At 37.6% G+C, this 18,669-nt stretch overlaps 1 protein-coding gene across 35 annotated transcripts in view; it reads right to left on the bottom strand.

The window, feature by feature from the left end:
- GPHN (gephyrin) overlaps positions 1–18,669 on the bottom strand; it is a 2,535,134-nt gene that overhangs the window by 323,299 nt on the left and 2,193,166 nt on the right. For 18 of the 35 annotated variants that reach the window (XM_044073932.1, XM_044073937.1, XM_044073941.1 and 15 more), the window contains 2 exons: positions 15,757–15,819; positions 14,625–14,667 (listed from right to left, as the gene is read on the bottom strand). In XM_044073932.1, the coding sequence (XP_043929867.1) occupies positions 14,625–14,667; positions 15,757–15,819 (106 nt within the window). The remainder of the gene's footprint in view (positions 1–14,624; positions 14,668–15,756; positions 15,820–18,669) is intronic. The other 17 variants (XM_044073930.1, XM_044073936.1, XM_044073928.1 and 14 more) reach the window with 1 other exon arrangement.

The following is an 18,669-nucleotide window of genomic DNA, read 5'->3' as shown; positions in this document are numbered from 1 at the left end:
TGGAGTTTGCTTGCTTTTCTGCTTTGGAGGTCCCCGATGCTTGGGCAGGTTTTTATTGAGAGCCTCCACGAATATAGGTGTGTGTTTTGTGTCTCTGTGTGTTTTGGTGGTGTAGGTTTTGAGGGACTATGTGATGAGTGCGGTGTGGTGCAAGTGTTTACCTCCTCCTCTTGACTGTCTAGTCCAGTCTTGGGTGAAGAGAGCTTTGCTTCCAGTTTGGCTATATAAGTACATCTCTCACAGGTTGTAGTGTTGGATGGTAGGAGGAGAGGGTTGTCTGTGTACATGAGGCAATTGCTGCATTGCCCCAAGATGCCCAAATTCATCATGTAGACAGGATAAATCACTGGGAGTTGACCCTTAGACATGCCTGGATAGGTGCTTATTTATTAAGTACTAAAAACTGCTTTCCTCTAGACAAGTGAGGAAAGTTGAGTGCTGTAGTAATTTGCAGCTTATTTAGTGCTTACAATGAGTTCTGAACAAGTGCTGAGTTCAAATAAACAGATTTGAGTGCTGAAACTAGAAAACTGGCTAGTTCTAAGAAACAAAATTAAGCTAGATGGCTTCCCTCCAACACATAATGGCTTGGGGGCTCAGAAGCCTACGAACAGTCTAGACCACTTACAGGGAAGGCATGAAACAAGCTTAAAAATTTTTTTTTCTTTCCCAGATGCTCTCTTTGTACACAGTAGGAGTGCCTGAAATTAGAATATGATCTCACTGCACTCAGTTGAGTGAGCAAATGAGATGGGCCCAGAAGGAGTATCCAAACACAAATTTACAAGAGGGGCGGGCAGTTTCAAAGCCACCAAGATTAACACCAAAACAAAACCAGGGAGGGTGGGTGGGGAACTAACTGAAAAAACAGAGTCAAAACTTCCAGTTCAGTTAATATTCAATGCAACACAAATAAATCAATTAAAATTCTGTATTATTTGAAAAAAAGTGCAGATAAGAGGTACTTAAATTCTCTTATACGTCCAGTTGAATACAGCTAGATCTTAGCCGGCCAAAGCTCAGGTTTTAAGCAGAAAATATTCCAAAATGTAGGCATTAACAGGATATCATATCATGTGCCTTGGCCTTATCTGTAAAAAAATATATATGGACCAGGTCCCTTAGCTGGTTAGTTTAAAAAATGATGGACAGTATGATGTGTTTTCTGAAATGTTAAAATACAGTTCTATGAAAAGCTCATTAAAAATAATAATTCAAAAGAAGAGAATTATTTTCAGAATACACCACAAAATGCAAAAAAAAAAAAAAATAAAATAAAATAAAATGTTTCTATGAAAAGCTAATTAAGAATAACAGCTCATCAGAAAAAAAAATATTTTCAAAAATATATACCACAAAACGCAGGAGGGGTTGCTAAAAACAACCTTGGAAAAATTACTGCAAAACACTTGTGTCTCAGTTTACTTTTCCACTTTTGCCTACCCATACAATACTGGTATACTGTAAAATGCACAAAAAAATACTATCTAACAGCATTTCAGATCCATTATATATGCTACAATTGAATAAATAAGAGTGCATTCAATGCCTAGAGTCGATTACAAGTAATGTAATTCATTATGCAGCTCAGACTTAAAGTATTTTTTCAAAGCTATCAGAATCATTGTTCACCGGGAGAAAGACAAATCATTTAGCATTACAGCAAGCAGACAAGAAATGTGCATTACAAAATGTAGTGTAGCTCTCCGTGTAAAAAAAAAAAAAATAAAAAAAAATAAATAAATAAAAAAATAAATAAATAAAAGTTTATATGGCTCACTCTGAGAAAAACTTCATTCACTCTAAGCTTTCTAGCTTTAAAATGAAGATGTTAAACATTCTTCCTACAAAATAATTTCTTTATTTCTGCAATCTGCATAATACTCAATGTTAGCACAGTTCAGAATTATCCTCTAAGAATTCACTTGGGTTTGATGGATTTATTAAACAGATATACACTGCCGAGTTAATAACTACTGTCAAACCCAAAGATCCTCAGCTATTCTGAAGTCTTGGCATGCTAAGACTTCATTGCAGAGCCAATTACTGTTTCAGTAATCATTTATACCGCAGAAGAAGCCTTCAGCAAGGGCCTTATTAACTGGCTGAAAGTTATATTCCCCAATGTGAATGCATCTTTCCCGTTTCAGTCTGCAAATTCATTTACAATAATGGCAAGTCAAGGAAGTAATGTACATGCAATGAACATGATTCCTGCAGCATTAATTACTACCTTCTTCTCAAATTAAAAGCAAACTACAGCATGAAGACATTATTTAAGGCAGCCAACTTACTAAACTATTCTGCAATATATTCCTGAAGCTACTCAAAGTGCTACATTGATCTAAGACAATGATGCAGCTTTTTCTCCTTTCTGTTGAAATGTGTCAGATTAACGTTAGGCCTTTTGATGCATTTTACCTGTGCACCTTTTAAGTTATTTTTGTTGTGCTAAACTACCATAAAATACAGTCATTCAAGTAACTTACCATAACAATAAATGCTTAAATGATCCCTGCTGCAGTAGCCTAAACTATATAGGTTGCATCCTGGGCTAGTGCCATACTGATCAATAGGATGAAAATCCACAGTTATATACATTGCACTCGTACTTTTTTAAGCCCAACATACAATACATATTTTGGGGGGATACTATTACAAATTATAGTCAGGGAGCCAAACTAAATCTGAAAATAAATTAAAAGACAAAGTTCCAACAGACCATAAGGTATACAAAATTAAAGGCAAAAGAGCAGTTCCAGCAGACCATAAGGTAAATATCCTTAATAGCTGAATTTTCATTTATTTATACTTTCTTGAAATGGTTAGTCAAACTAGGATCACAGGAGATTACTAGGCTACTGATCAGAGGTCATTTTAAGCCTAACCCTTTCATCCCAATATAATACCATAGAAATGCTAGCCAATACCGAAGATTGCATTTAGTGATGACTGACCCTGCCCAGGAGAGTTGTGGGCTCTGTGACGATATGAGGTACTGCCAGCCATGCCAGGAGAAGTAGGGCAGTGGATGTGTAACATATACCCGCACAGCTAGCTGGAATTTTGTAAAGAATAATATGTCATTTGTATATCAAACTGATTTGTATAGATGATTGTGTGGAAAAATGTATTTGTAAAGCTGCCTGTGTTAAAATGTATCAACAGTTTGCCTTGCTGGAAAGAAAAGAAATGTACATGCATTACTGTAACTCAATTAAACTTATATGGTTTAACAGAAGATACTGGAAGAGAAGAGGTTAATCTCAGTCCAGCCAACTTTAAAATATATCTGAAATTAAATTACTTTATGGTTTAAGCCAAAAAGATGTTATCCCACAGTTTCGAATGAACCCAGACATGCAACGTCTGTGGTAGAGAATAGTTTGTAGCTTCTGTAGGAAGAGTGGAAATGGTTTTATTGTTTTATGGCTTCCAGCTGCTTTAATAAAAGTTAGCTAAAGTTCTACTGTGTATTGTAGCACATAGGCACACTGGCAAATTCTAGTGATGGGGATAGTTTGGGAAACAGAGTCAGATGACCAGATGTGTGTGATGTCATTTTGTAAGCCAGAAATAATATTTAGATATTAGTAGGAGATTGCTCTCAGTATTCTGTATTGTATCTGATAACAAGGACCACTCACCCACTTCATCTTGCCTTGCGCTAATAAGTGACCAGGGATAGTGATTCTTTAAATCAATTAGGAAAATATAGTGAGAATACTTAAGTATTGTTTTTCTGTAACTGTGTGAACCTTTCCACTTGTATTATTTTTTTAATATTTCCTGTGATTGAAACTCTGGTGTTTACTGTAAATAGATATTTCATATTTTCATGCCCTATTATTATTATTAAATCTATTTAAACTTATCATTGTGGTTTCTCCCTTTTAAGAAGATTAAGTTTTGAGGGTATTTTCATATATTTATTTGGTGATCATGCTGGCCACTCCTGAAAGCCTTGCTGTTTGGTCAACATTACCATTTGCATTACTTTTACTCAGTATAATTGGATACCCTTTTAAGAGTCTTATAGTAACTGACTGGTGGTACTGAATCTACCTTATAGTCTGGCAAAGTTGGTAGAGTGGGTAATCTGTGTCAGCCTTTCCTAAGTGCGCGCGCGTGTGTGTGTGTGTGTGTGTGTGTGTGTGTGTGTGTGTGTGTGTGTGTGTGTGTGTGTGCGCGCGCGCGTGTGTGTGTGTGTGAAAATTAAATCTCAAAGAGTGTGTGTGTGTCAGCTACATGGAGCAGGGACACAAAGCATTGGTTTTACAGAGAAAGTGGTGGAGGACTTGGCTTGGACACTCGGCTGAGGACTTAACTCTGCAGCTGTGCCAGTGGGGAGCCTTAATGGGGACCTGGGGAGACACAGAGAGAGAAACCCAGACCCTGGGCTAAGTGTGTTCCCTGTGTGCTCTTCAGGGAAATTGTGCTTGATGCAGAGAGGGATGCATCTGGAAATACTGAGTGTAGCCATTTGTATTCCAAGTAAACTGTCACTCTCCAGTGGCAGTGGTGAGGATTCAGGCTCCTTGATTACTAGCTCAGAGTGGGTCATCACAGGGAGATCTAAAATGAGGAAAAATGCTAAACTGTTGTTATCTCTAGCTTTAACGATGGAGTCTAAGAAGGTAAACAGGGCAGCTGTGCTATGATCTGGGCAAAAGCCATACTGGGTAGAGGTTAATAGGTTTTTTTGAAGTAGATGTTGTAAACCTTGTTTATGAATGCATTTTTCTAATATTTTGGTAAGGGGACAAGACTGCAATAATTCTGAAGTTTGTTATTTCACTTTAGTTACCCCCTTTATGAAGAAGAATGTTGTAAACTTTTTTTCCAGAGAGATGAGACATGTGATTCTTGTATGGAGCAGTTGATTAAAATGGAGATTGGATAAGCAAGAAGAGGCAGCAAGCTTCAGAGATTCTATTGAGAGATTATCAAAAGAGGGTGAGTAGGGCTTATGTATGTTTAGTAAATGGTTTATGTAGGGTAGAGACCGATTTTAAGTTTACTGGAGGTTTGTTAGGATGGCATGGTTGTGTAGGGAGTTTTGGATAAGGGCAGCTACGGAGACTATGAAATGGGAGTTAAATTTTGAAGCAGTTTCTATGGGAGAGATGTCTGTGCAGTGGTTTGGGATAGTAAACGTCCCAGGGTCAAATATTTTATCGACAGACCATTTTTTTTTTTTGGTTAAACTGTGGGTCTGAGTAATACTGGTTCTTATTGGCAGTGACTTTTTTTTGTGAGGTTTCAAATGATTAAAAGTTCTTAATATTGGACATCAGTAATGCTGATAGAAGCTACTGAATAATCATATGATCACAGACTGAGGCATTACTTCATGAAAGGTTACATACACAAATTATTTTCATAAAACAGCAGAAAGTATTCTAAAAAATAAGGCAAGCAAGAATGGAGAAAGGAAGTATTACCACCGAAGACGAGTGCAAATAAGCAAGAAAGAAATGGACTCTACTGAAGAAAATTAGCAAAGGAAGCAAGGTATTGGAACAAATAACTGGGGAGGAAAAGATAATTATGAGTTAAAATTAATAATTAGTAATCAGCTATAATTCATTGCAATTATTATAGCAATAACCCATGGCTGGGTGTGGGTAATGCTGGATTTACCCACAGTGGTGGCGAAGCCTGAGTAACCAAATAAAGTCAACCGTGGGTAAATCCAGCATTACTCACACCCAGCCGTGGGTTATTGCTATTATATATGACATTATTTTAGAAAAAAAATGCTTACTTTTCTTAAATAATGTCACTGTATATGACAGCATGATGCTCTTCTGCTTTAATTTTGTGTCTTGAAATTGCTTGATGTAATGCCCATGCATACAGGACTTACGTTCCCATGCTTACACAGTATATCTGTGCTTTGTCAAGAAAGCAATGGAGAAAGGAAGCTCTCTGTTGCTTCTTTAAGAAAAAAAAAGTTTGCAATCCAGACAGTTTAGATGTATGAGAGAGACAGGGCAGAAATACAAAGTAAATCAAGTACCTTATGCAAAACTAAAGAAACATACCTGTTTTTCATTTTATTTCTGTTGTCTCTCTCTTGTACCCATGAATTCTTCAGACTTCGAATTTCATACCTTTTATCACTTTGTCAGTTCTTTCTCCTCCTTTCATCTAAAAGTTAGGACTCCCCAGGCTTTTCCATGGTCCAGATTCTTGGCTGTATAACCCACTTTCATTTTGGTAATGGTCCAGAAACAAGGCTCTTCATAATCAGAGAGCCATGACTTGTGACTCACCATCTGACCAATGCCAAATAGTTTCAAACAGTTAAGAAGTTGAAAAAGGCGATTCTCAACCCTGGCATTTTCCCACACCAGGACAGGAAAACTGTTTATCAGTAAAAGCTTGAACTGTGGTTTCACAGTGCAAAGCATAGCGCTGCAAGCGTGGCCAGTTCTTCAGTTGCCGGTATTCACAGATCATAGCTACAATCCACCTGATCCACTTCCTACTAGCTATAGTGATGGTCCTGTAATCTCAAAGTAACTATAAAATATTAAACTGTTAAATTTATGAATATATACTTTCATCTGGAAATAAAACTAGCATTCAGCAAGAATGAGCAATTCAAGGTTGCAAAATGACATGTTAGTGTAACACTTATCTCCTTCAGATGAATACTTGTCTAACAAATAGCAATTAAAAAAAAAAGTCTGGCCACTCAATGATACTTTAGCGGTTGGACTTTTGCTGTTGGTATATCCTCGATTTACAATGGGCACACTGGTCGGACTGACCAATCAGCATGCTCATTTTTAAATATTAATGGCCAGTCATTGTATAATATGAATTATTACAGTTATAAATCTCCTTCATATTAGTAAGTCAATAAGTACCACAAATACAAGGTCTAGAGACTTGAATTTTGTCTGTGACTTACACAGAACATGCTGGAGACACACATACATGTCCCAGAAACTGCCCCTCCTATGGAACAGGTGAAGCTGAGTTAGTCTATTACCCAGTTTAAGTGCAACCTAGACCAGTGGTTGGGGAACAGGAAATTTACACTGGACCTAGCACCCGTGTCCGTTAAGGACAGAGGTAGATTATTAATGCCTGGCCCTCAATGTCCTATTTGGATACAGGACATCATTATTCTTTCAGGGAAAATCTGCTTATCCTTAGAAAGCCTTCCCAGGTCATTAGGCTAGTAACAATCTATGAACTGAGTGAGACAAGACTAAGCAGAAGTTTGGACTGCAGGTTAGAGACACCCATACATACCAGGGACTGATAACAGAACACAGGCAAACAGCTAGGGATAGGGAAGTACTAAGTGAAAGCCCAGCTATGGTACAGTTTTAGAAGAGTCTAGAATAGATGCAGCTGTTGACAAAGGGATAATTGATATGGAATATAGAAATAACAAAGACAACTACAAGAATCAAATACATGAGATTAAAAAAAGAATGGGAAGAGAAACACAAAGGAAAAACACCCATACGGCTCCCAAGTATGCAACAATGTCCAGAAGGTTTAGGATTCTTGCATGGAAATGTCTGCATAGGTATTTTATACCCCACGCAGACTTCAGAGAAATTTTCTTCAGGTAGACTGAAAATGCTGGAGACGATGGGAAAGAAAGAGGTAGTCAGGAACATGTGCTCCAGGAATGTTAACGGGATGGCAGATTTTAAAATTTCCCAAGACGGTGTTTTTTTTAGAAATACTGGGAAGCAAATTGTTGTAATTAAGAAAATGATTCTTTTGAGCTGACATAGGCTCTAAATTTCCTAGACAGTAAAGGCTTACTAAGTTTAATGCTACCAGCTGTCAAAAAAGCAGTTACTAGAAAATGGAAGTCAAAATCTAAACCAGCTGTAATTAAAGTACTGCATAATGTTAAGGAGATAAAAAAACTGGAAGTGGGGTCCTTAGAAAAAGGAAAGAGGAAATTACATAGAAGTAAATAGAATCTGTGGAACAATGTATACAGAATAATATTCAGGATGAGAAATGAAGTTTAAGATAAGGAAAGAACTGAATAATTTATGTAATGAAGTGAATAAACTTTTTAAAAAAGTTAATGTGTGCGCATAGGATATGAAATCTTGCTACTTTGTTTGCTTTCTTTTATATTGATGTATGTGTACTGCTGTTGCCATCTTACTTTTGATTAAATAAAGATGTTTACAAAAAAATATCAATAAAATGTAATATTGGCCTGGCACCCATGGTACAGAGGATGGTGCCCTGGTTGTGACCCAGGTAATCATGATTCGAATAGGAGCCCAGCACTGAAGCAGCTGGGAAAGATTTGGCAGGATATTAATGAAAGGGCATAGTCTAATCGCCAATTCTGAGGCCAGGCAGGGCTTGAGGGAGAATGATGAAGGGGCATGGTCTAATCACCACTCCTGTGGGGATGGGGAAGGGTTAGCACACCCAGGACTACACCTATGGTGCCATTTTCCCAAAGGAGATTATAGAAACAATCACTTGTGCTTCAATGTGAGGGATGGGCTGATGAGAGGAGATGCCCCAGCTGGTTCATAGGTTAACAGGTTCATTTAACAGGTTCATTGTCCATAGTTACATTCTAGGCTAATGACCACCAGAACTTTTATAAGCTTAACTGTGCCATACAACACAATTGTGTCCCTAGTGAGGTGTTTTTCTACATGCTTCTACATGACATTCATTTAGTTGCAAAATCTAATATCAATAAAATGCTCTCCTGCATGTAATCTCAAAGATCTCATGGTTTTGCCAGTACAGAACACCCCTCTACACACACACACACACACACACACACACACACACACATATTGCAAGGTAAACTACACCCTCTGAGGTGCAAGTAATAAGAAAATGAATAATAAAGGTTTACCTAGAATTAATGATTTATTTGCTTCTTTTAAGGTACTACTTTGGAGCATTGAATGGTCAAATGACTTTCTCAAAGTCACATAGCTTCCAAGTGTAGACTGTGAGAATTAAACCCATGACTACAGGATGATGCTCCTTAGCAGCCCTTATAAACCTTTTGAACTAAACCTGCTATTCAGGTGCCACTACCATACAGAGCACTTTTCTCTTAAAAGAAGATGAAGTGTCATTCCAAAAGTTATCAACTGTTATTGCATTAGTTGCTATCAAAGTAAATCAATGAGTATGATCATCATGCATATTTATGTCTTTGAAACAGATAACAGGTAAAATCAAGAAGTAGCACAGTGCTGTTTGCAGAGGTATAAACCTATCATACTGTATGCATGAAATTACAGCACTTGCCTTCAGAAATCATAACAAAGAGCAAGGAAGAATGACATCTTCATATTTTATGTATAATCAAATCCATAAAAAATAAAAATCCTCAAAAAATCCTGTGATCATCAATTACCTATAATTGTGTTACAAATCTTTTAATACTACATATTTTATATTAAAAAGTCACATCAGTTTTATTCCTCTGACACAGGCATCACACTGTTAGAAAACAAGTGTGCTATACATGAAAAAGAAGAGGTAGACAGAAGATGGAAACAAATGAGTGAGTTAAGAAACTAGAATTTTGCACAAAAGGCTGGGAGGACTTGAAGAATACATCAAAATGTATCAGAAGCATAACTTGTCCAGCTAGTCCCACTGTGCCGGTCCCACAGAGTTGCTGCCCCCCCCCCCCAGCTCTTCAAGTGAAGAGCAAAAAAACAAAAATGTACACTCCTACTGGCACACCAATCAGGTGGCAAGATATATGCCCCCTCCCACCTCAGCAACCAATCAGGTCCCGATTTTGCACCCTGCCCCCAGCCCTCCTCCTTCCTCACATTTTATTTTATTAAAAAAAATATATTTTTTTTCTTTTAAAATCAGCCATGACCTTGAGAGAAATCACACCTGTAATCGCTGACTACTATTAACTGTGCCAGGTTACAGAAGCACATGTTCATGACTAAGGTGTGCAGCTCTGTCTCAAATATGGATGCCTCATTAATCACCTCACAGTAAATGGCCATCTAAATTAAATACAGCTTAAAAGGTGAGGCTAATGCCTGGATTATGGCAGCTTGATCAGGAGTAACACCACCAGTTTGGAGAATGCATGGATTTCTCTTACACCTGCATTCAGTTGTGCCTCTACATCAAACACTATACATTATATGACTATATTTAGCAATGTAATTCAAGATTGGTTTACCTCACAAAGAGCGCTACAGTGCTCAGGTTTTAGTTTAATAAAAAAAAGACATCTTTTTTTTTTTACTTTTAAACGTAGCAAACTGCTTGCTACAATGTAGAAAGCAATTGCTACAGTTTATAATCCGCTATAATGTTCAGATTTTAGTTAAAAAAATGTTCTAAACTGTAGCAACAGTTGCTACAGTTTATACTCTGCACAGAGTGTTACGGCATGCAGATGTTTTAAACTGTAGCAAACTGCTTGCTAAAGTTTGGACCCCACAGGCTGGACTACAGGATTCAGGTTGGACTACAAATGCAACACCAACTTTTAAAAGCCAATATGCATTACAGACCAATTGGGATTGGCCAACAGCACCCGTAACACTTTGCTCTCAGGTAACTGCCCCTCCGCCCCACCCTAGCTATGTTTCTGCATTGTACAGAACAATAATCATCTCATATCATAACAATCAGAGTCTGAGCCAACAAAGAAAAAACACAAATCCTCAAATAATTTCCTGTGGATGGAAAACCCTACACATGCTCAAAAATGGTACTTTTGCCCTTCTGTCCTGCGAAACACTACTTAAAAATCTAAGAATGCTTCAACATGATAAATAATTTGTTGTTTAAAAAAACAAAATTCCACTGAAAGTTACACTTGCTGGATGATTTATTCACGCATTTACATTTTGTCCATTCAAACACCACCAAAGTGGAAAGTACTGTCAAAATGAGCACTGCACATGTCCGAAAAAGGGCTCAAGGGTGCCTGTGAAGAATGGATGGATGATTGCAAGTAACAGACGCACAAGTACTACTTGTAGTATTCAAGCAGAGTCTGCACAGCATAAGCCTTCTTCCATGAGCATACCTTATACATTCCTGTTTAATGCTGGAATGACCAAAACGTACAGTTGTGTAACTAAATTTATGATATCAGTAGAAGTACAAATTATCACTGCTACAGTAGCCTTAGCTATATGGGTTCTATCCTGCTAAGGATACAACAGCCTGCCAGCCACCTTCCATGCACCCAAACCATTAACCAGCTCGAGCACAGCTGAAGAAAAAGCATGGTCTGGGTACCAAGTCAACTGATAGAGGGAGTCTAGACCTATGAAAGGCTATCACTCTACCAACAGAAACATACAAAAATGGGGGGGGGGCAGCTACTGAAGCAGTGATCATTTGAATATGTACTGCAATGGTATGTTTACTTACACAGCTGTACTATGTTCATCATTTGATCACTGCTGCAGTAGCCTTGGCTATATACGTAGACTATCTTAACTTAAACTGGTTTGATGGAGTAAGGATGAGTGTCCAGGAGTCACTGGACACTTTTCTGGTCTTAGCAAAGCCTGTCAAAAACCTGGAGAAGAAATCACGTTTGTTGTGCTTTATAAAGGTTTGTACAAAGGACCAACTTTCTGCTTCTAGAATACTTTGAGATTTCACCCCTTTTCTGAAAAACTACGGATGAAGCCAAGGCCTTGGTAGAATGGGTCTTGACCCTTCCTGGAGTTGCCTTGTTGTGGTGTGGGTATAACAAAAGGGAATAGCATGACACAGCCAATAGAAAATAGTCTGCTTTTTTTTTACCTTGACAAGCCACGAATAACTGATTAGAATCCCTGAAAGTTTTAGTTCTGTCAAGACAATATCAGAGCTGTCTGTGGACATTCAGAGTATATATGATCCTTTCTCCCGTTTTTAAGTTCTGGGAAGAAGACAGGAAGGGAGATGGATAGCCTGACTCAGAGTTAACTCAGATACAACTTTAGTCATAAATGAAGGATTATTTCCTAAGGAAACCATACCGTTGTGAAAACTGTAGGCAAGGTTGATCAAAAATAACAGCTTGCAACTCAGACACCCTTCTTCCAGAAGTCAGAGCAATCAGCAAAACTGTTTTCTGTGTTAAAAATCTCAAAACAGCCTGATCAGCTGGCTAAAATGAAGCAAAAGTTAAGTTTTCCAAGACAAAATTAAGATCCAAAGGTGGAGCCAAGTATTTTCTGAGGCCTTTCAAAAACATTTTCACATGAGATTGCATTAAAAGGGGAGCATCCATGGGCAGGCATGCTGAAAAGGCCAGCAAATGTACACTGATGGAGAAGTAAGATAGGCCAAAGGATAACTCACACAAATATGCTAGAACCAGAGAAAAACTAACCTTAAAAGGGTCCTGGCTCTTGTCTTTGCACCAACTAGAAAACCTTTTTCATTTGCTAAGCTATGACTCCTAGTAAAAAGTTTTCTTGCCTTATTTAATATCTGCTGCATGTCCTCAGATAATAGGTGCCTGTAAGCTATTATGTCTATCATCCAGGCAGTTAGTTTTAGTTGTTTACAACTGGGAATCAACAAACATCCTGTTTTGTTATGAGTAGGTGCAGTCTGTGAGGACGCTTGTGGTAATTACCCTTGACTTCTTCGAAAACAAGGAAAGAACTCCCATTGCCTGGGCTTTGCAGAGTCCTTCTGCATCTTGAAAATGACCCTTGATATTAGCAGAAAGGGTGGGAAGGTATACAGAAACATCCTTATACAAAAAAAAAAAATATCTGCTTCCCAGGCCTCCTTGCATGGAGTTCTGAAGTACAATTTTGCCAACTGCTTGTTGCGTTTAGAAGCAAAAAACTGCCTGAAGTGTTCTTCACAGTTAAGTCAATTCCTGTCAGACTCTCCCCATTCAATTTCCATTCTTGAGGGTTTGTCCTACTTCTCCAATGTACTATGAAATAAGGGGGGGGAGTATTTCACAGCTTTACAGAGCTGTAACACATTTAGTGCTACATTACAAACTGTGGCCAGAAGCAAACTAAGTACGATCGAATAACACAAGTGTATAAATGCAGTTTCAAGTGTTGAGGTCTAATGTCAATGAACATGGACTCCTTTAAAAGTTGTACTATAAGACACTGTCACACACAAAAAAGGAGTACTGTAAACACACAAAAAAGGAGTACTGTAATGCAAAGTGTATAAGCGTGTCAAGCTTCCTAGAACTGATCTGTCATGGCAGCTGTCTATGCTCTTTAACAGGAGTACCACAGAACACTACTGAAAGTTGTTTAAAAACTTTGTAGCACATGCAGTGCCATGATTACGCCCCAATATTTGGAAAAAGACAAATCAGTTAAGTGCTAGAGTAGCGGGCGACCTGACCTCAAGAAGGGTTAAGCACCACCTGATTATGTTGTCATTGTCAGGTCTACCACTCAGCAGTAAAATCTGCCTGTACTGGCTAGCAAAAGACAGTAGCAGAGCTTTGTTTCTGCCTGTTATTTTTATCCTTAACATGTCCCTAACTTCCTGCAAAATAAAAAAAAGGTTGCTAGAATAACAAGATGTGTTTGCTTGCATAATGTGAAGGATATGAACTCTGAAACTCCAATGTATGTCATTATTTAGTGACTTCATTCTTTGACGGCTTGTCTGAAAAAACAGATTTTATGAGGAACAAACCAAAAATATGAAGCAATAATCTGGACATTCTGTGAAAATCTAGATAGTAGACAGGCATTAAAGGTAAGTGTAAATGAGAGGGACAGCATTACAGTGCCTTTCTGACACCATCTGGTAAGTGCTTTACAAGTTTGAAAGCCAACAAAACACTTGGCGATGTTTTTCAATGTAACTAATAGTACATAGAGCAGGTACATCATCAGTTTTCAACATGAATATCAAGATTCACATCTTGAGCTTCTCTCTTGCGGTGCATTTCTTGGTATCCATGTCTTGAACACATAACTGGGTTATTACTGGTAAGCCAATCATAATCCTCGAAATAAACTACCTTGGTCATGTCAGTCAAGCTGTATTTTGTCCTCTGGTTTCAGCATGTAATCCTGTGTTTCATCTCTTACTACATACTACCTTTTGATGAGATCACTCACTCACTCCTTGCAATTTAACCCCCCCCAGTGAAAAAATACCTGGTCTAGAGTGGGCAGCAGAAAGTATTACAAGAAATGCCACCATGGTCCAACACTTCCCTCTCATGTTTCAGCACTACATTTAACCTCAAAGGATAAAAAGCCACAGCAAAATATTCAGACCGTGTTATTTCCTACATAAAATCTGCCTGCTGTTAAGCACAGGGCTGATGGAAAATAGCAGCACATAGTAAAGAGGGAAAGGAGTTGCAAAACAGCTGAAAAAGAATGTATGGCTAGCTAAATCCCATGTGATTGTTAGCACTTCCTACACCTCCGTTAGTAATTAAGTACTGCTTCCAGCAGTGAGTGATACATTTTCATAATACAAACCTACTCCAGCCAAACAAAACTACCATTTAAAGGATTTATTTCCCTTCCCCTACATGTAAAGAGGACATGTACTTCATGACAGGTTAGCCAACGTTTGAAATCAGTAGACCCTGCTGTGATATGCATCATTTTTTGGCGTACGCCATTTGCCAGATATGGGCAGGTTAATATACTTACTGGCTCTCAGAATGTTTTCTTTGCTGCTGCACCGTGACTGGACCTGCGGAGAGACGACAGGTTTGGTTAGTTTGATAGCACCAGCAGTAATATCTATATATATACAGAAACATATACACGCACACACAAGAATGACACAAAGGCAGGCTTCTGGGACAAGGAATAGGTTAAGGCTTTCCATGAACCAACAATACACATTTGTTACACCACCTGGTAAATTCGGCTAGCTTGATACTAGTTATTTACCAAACCTTCAGCTACTCCTCCCTCTAAAAGCACAAAGCTTAATAGCTTTGATGACTGTAATATTGAGATATGTTATTATTGTAACTAGATGGCAATATTTTATCTTTAAAAAGCTACATTAAATTCCTTGTTCTCATCCCATTAGCCTGTATCCAGAAACAGTGCTGAGCATGTCTTTTATTCTAAGCGACACAGTCTGCTCACATAAAGAATGAAGCTATGTATGGGAGAATGACGCAACACAAAAGTGACTTATGATTACAGTTTTCTTGAAGAAAATCTATTCTGATTATAAACAAAAAAATAATAGTAGTAATCAATTAAAAAAACAACCCTTTTGGTCTAGGCACATTTTTTTCTGAACTTTTGAATCCTATAATTAAAAGCAGCAGCTGCTGACTTTTTTAATGACTTATTCAAAATACCTTGACCAAAAGTACTAAACTGAAAACAAGAAAAAAAAATATGCACATATATTATATAAAATAAGCATTGCTGAGAGAAGAAATGCACCTAAATGGACTTTTATGAGCTGCAATTAAATAAAAATATCTGTATGATATTAACATAGGCAAATGCTACTCAAATACATGGACTCGTCTGGACGTTATTTGTGGAATGAAACTAGGAACACACAACACACTCCTACAGAAAGACACTACTACTTAAAACTAGTCTAGTATAAAAAAAGAAACCCGATAAATGTAAAATGCAAGTCCGAACTACATAAGAGAAAGCTAATAAAGGAAAAAATGTTAGTGGACAGACAGTGCTAAGGAAGTAAAATGAATGTCGAGTATCTTCACAATAACAGCAAGGAGCTCAAACACATCACGCAAAGCAATGTTTGCGAATGGCAGTAGCTCCTTTCTCCAGTAATAGTTACTCTCGAATCGTAGTCTCTATTCCTCCTGAGTTCATCTTTTAGCCCTTCCAACCTATAGTGGAGCTATTGCATGGACAAAACAAAAACAAACAAAACAAAAAAAAAACACAAGAGATTCATAATGAACATAAAAGGTTAGATATGTGGATCGTTCCAACAAAAGAAGTTACTTGGAAAAAAAAAGGTGTATTAAAAGGAAACTTATTCCTTACTTCAGTCAGGCTACAATTTTGGCAAATAAAACTGCTAAAAATGCTTTTAGAAGACAATCAGTTAGAGATCCATGGTCAAAATTTCTTCAAACAATAATCTACTAGAGTTAACTCTTTGTATCACATCTGGAGCAAAACAGTTAAAAGTTCCCACTGCAGACAGGAGTGCTACTGTAGCATGTCAAAAAAGACTCCAGGCCTCCCACCAGCTATGGTCAATACCAAGCTTTATACTTTTAAAAAGCAATTCTAATAAAATACTGAAAGTTGAAAACAAGTGTTTCTATTAAAATCATGAAAGCTATTGCTCCAAGTATGCAGTGGGATACACAAGAAAAAGCAGGCAACCGTCTGTAAAGTTGTTTGTTTGCTTATTTTAGACTGTGTACTTTAAAGTGCATATTTTGTAGTGTTAGTTGCTTTAATACAATCTTTAGATCATGCAGGTGACTCTGGTGTAACCACTGCGACAGTATCTGGACAGCTCTAAACATGGATTCATTAACAGTGCCAAAAAAACAAGAAATGCACACTGATGTCAGAAATGTTTAATATCCACAGACAAAGGATCACTGAGGCGACATAGTCCATCAGTTTTCTCATACCTACTTTTAACCCAGAAGACATATGATAATCCAACACCTCCTCCAAGCATTTCCCCAACTACTATCTCTTGTGTTTGCTCCCTTTCCAACTGACCTCTGGTAACAGAGAGCCATGCCCATAAACAATCAGCCAGTCTACAGTTCCCATACTGGATAATGACTGCATGTTACAGGGTCTCATCTTCATTGTAATTCTCCCTTCCTTGTTTCAACCTTTCCCATCCCCAACACAGCAAAGCATGCAATGGTGCCAAGCGCAAGTCCGCTTACACTTATGCACGTGCCCTACAAAAGTACCCTACTGCTCTCCTGTTCAATTCCCCAAGTCTTCACCAGATGCTGCATTGCAATACAAAATAAAAATCTCTACCCCTGCTCAACAAGGAAAGCCAGCCAGTCAAAGGTTGTTAGTTCTTCCCTTCCCATATATGGCCAGCCATCTGACACCTGGACTGCTAACATAAGTCAGTAATACTCTGTCCATACAGTAGAGGACTAGTTATTGTATTTTTTCAAGTGCAAAACTTATACCAGTGTCACAATGCAAATTGTCAACAAAGACATGGAAAAAAAAAATACTTTTCCATGGAGACTTCTCCTGTTTAACATTTCATTCCCAACCTCTTTGTGGGATGTTTTGGCCACTAAACACTGTAAAACAATGCAGTGGTCAGTCAGTGCAATTAAATGTCAATATAACCAGATAATGTGCTTCACCTCTCAGGTTTATTTCTGGATCATAACCAATGGTTTAATGCCTTCTGTGTCTCTGTGCCTCATCCTTTCCTCCCTGCTAATTATTTATACCAACTCCAATATCTCACTACAGCAGGGAACGAGCAGATTCCCCAATCAGTGCTGTTTTTTGATCTCACAAAAAGAGGCCAATTTTCAGACAGCTGTACTGGCTTTTCCAGGTTTTGAAAAAAAAATCATTAATCCCTTTGTTGTTAGTACTTCTCTTAACATACTATCAGTCCAACAGAAAAACATTGCAAGAGAGATACAACTGTGTAAACTGGTAAATGAATTAAATATGTAAAGCACAACAAAAGTTCATGGCAAGGATTAGTAAATAAATTTAATGAATAAAATAGTACAGGAAAACAAAGATAAGCGCTTTTGCATGTAGCTTCTTCAGATCTAACAAATAACCCAGAAACACATGATGTTTAACAGCTCATTATACAATGTATCCAATCACATAAGATGCATCATCAAGTTGCTATGGTGTAATTAATAGCATACAGTTGCCAATACTCATGTGCAATGTATATACATCTCCTAAATATATTATCAAATGCATAACAAATATAGATATGTATAGATATGTAGACTAACAAAGTATAAATGACATAACTATGTATAAATTCATTAAATTCAGTTAAAATAAATTATTATAAAAATCATCAATTGTTAAAAGCCAAGTATACCATAGTATACACTAAGTACAAACAAAACCTAAAAACACCTCTTGAGCATATGAGTGGGTATAAATAACATAACTAATGTACAACTACCACAGACTATCAAGTTAAATGTACGGGGGAAGAGATCTGCGTGCCTCCAATATATGGACCCTATACAACTGATATAATGAGAGTAAGATACAGAGAGTGAAATGTATAAATATAATCTAGAATATTCCGCAATGTATTGAAAGGGCAAAATATGCAGATTAGTCAACTACACAATGATGATAGGGATTTTGAAAGAGGATTAAAACAACTAAACTCTGATTTTAGGTCTAGAGGGTATCGTACTGATGAGGTCAATAGTATGCAAGAAATGGTCAGAGAGAGAGATCCACAATGGCTAAACCCTATTATTCCAAACACACTACAAGGCCCAAGGCTGTTAATATCCAGAGAAACACTACCCTGTTCTTTAGCCTCACATTCTCTAGTGATGAGAGGAAAACATGGGAGATAATATCCAAACAGTGGACCATTTTAGGCACTAATAAAGAGATATCCTCCATTGTGGGCGATAGACCCAGATTTGGATATAAAAATAAGAAATCTATAAGCCAGAGATTATGTTTTCCAAAACTTACCAGTGGAGTATCAGTTACTAATATAGAACAACACACTATT

Source organism: Protopterus annectens, chromosome 6.part0, assembly GCF_019279795.1.
Source record: "Protopterus annectens isolate FY-2018-M chromosome 6.part0, PAN1.0, whole genome shotgun sequence".
NCBI lineage: Eukaryota > Metazoa > Chordata > Ceratodontiformes > Protopteridae > Protopterus > Protopterus annectens.
Note: the sequence above shows the minus strand (reverse complement) of the source record. Positions and strands in the feature narration are given on the sequence as shown.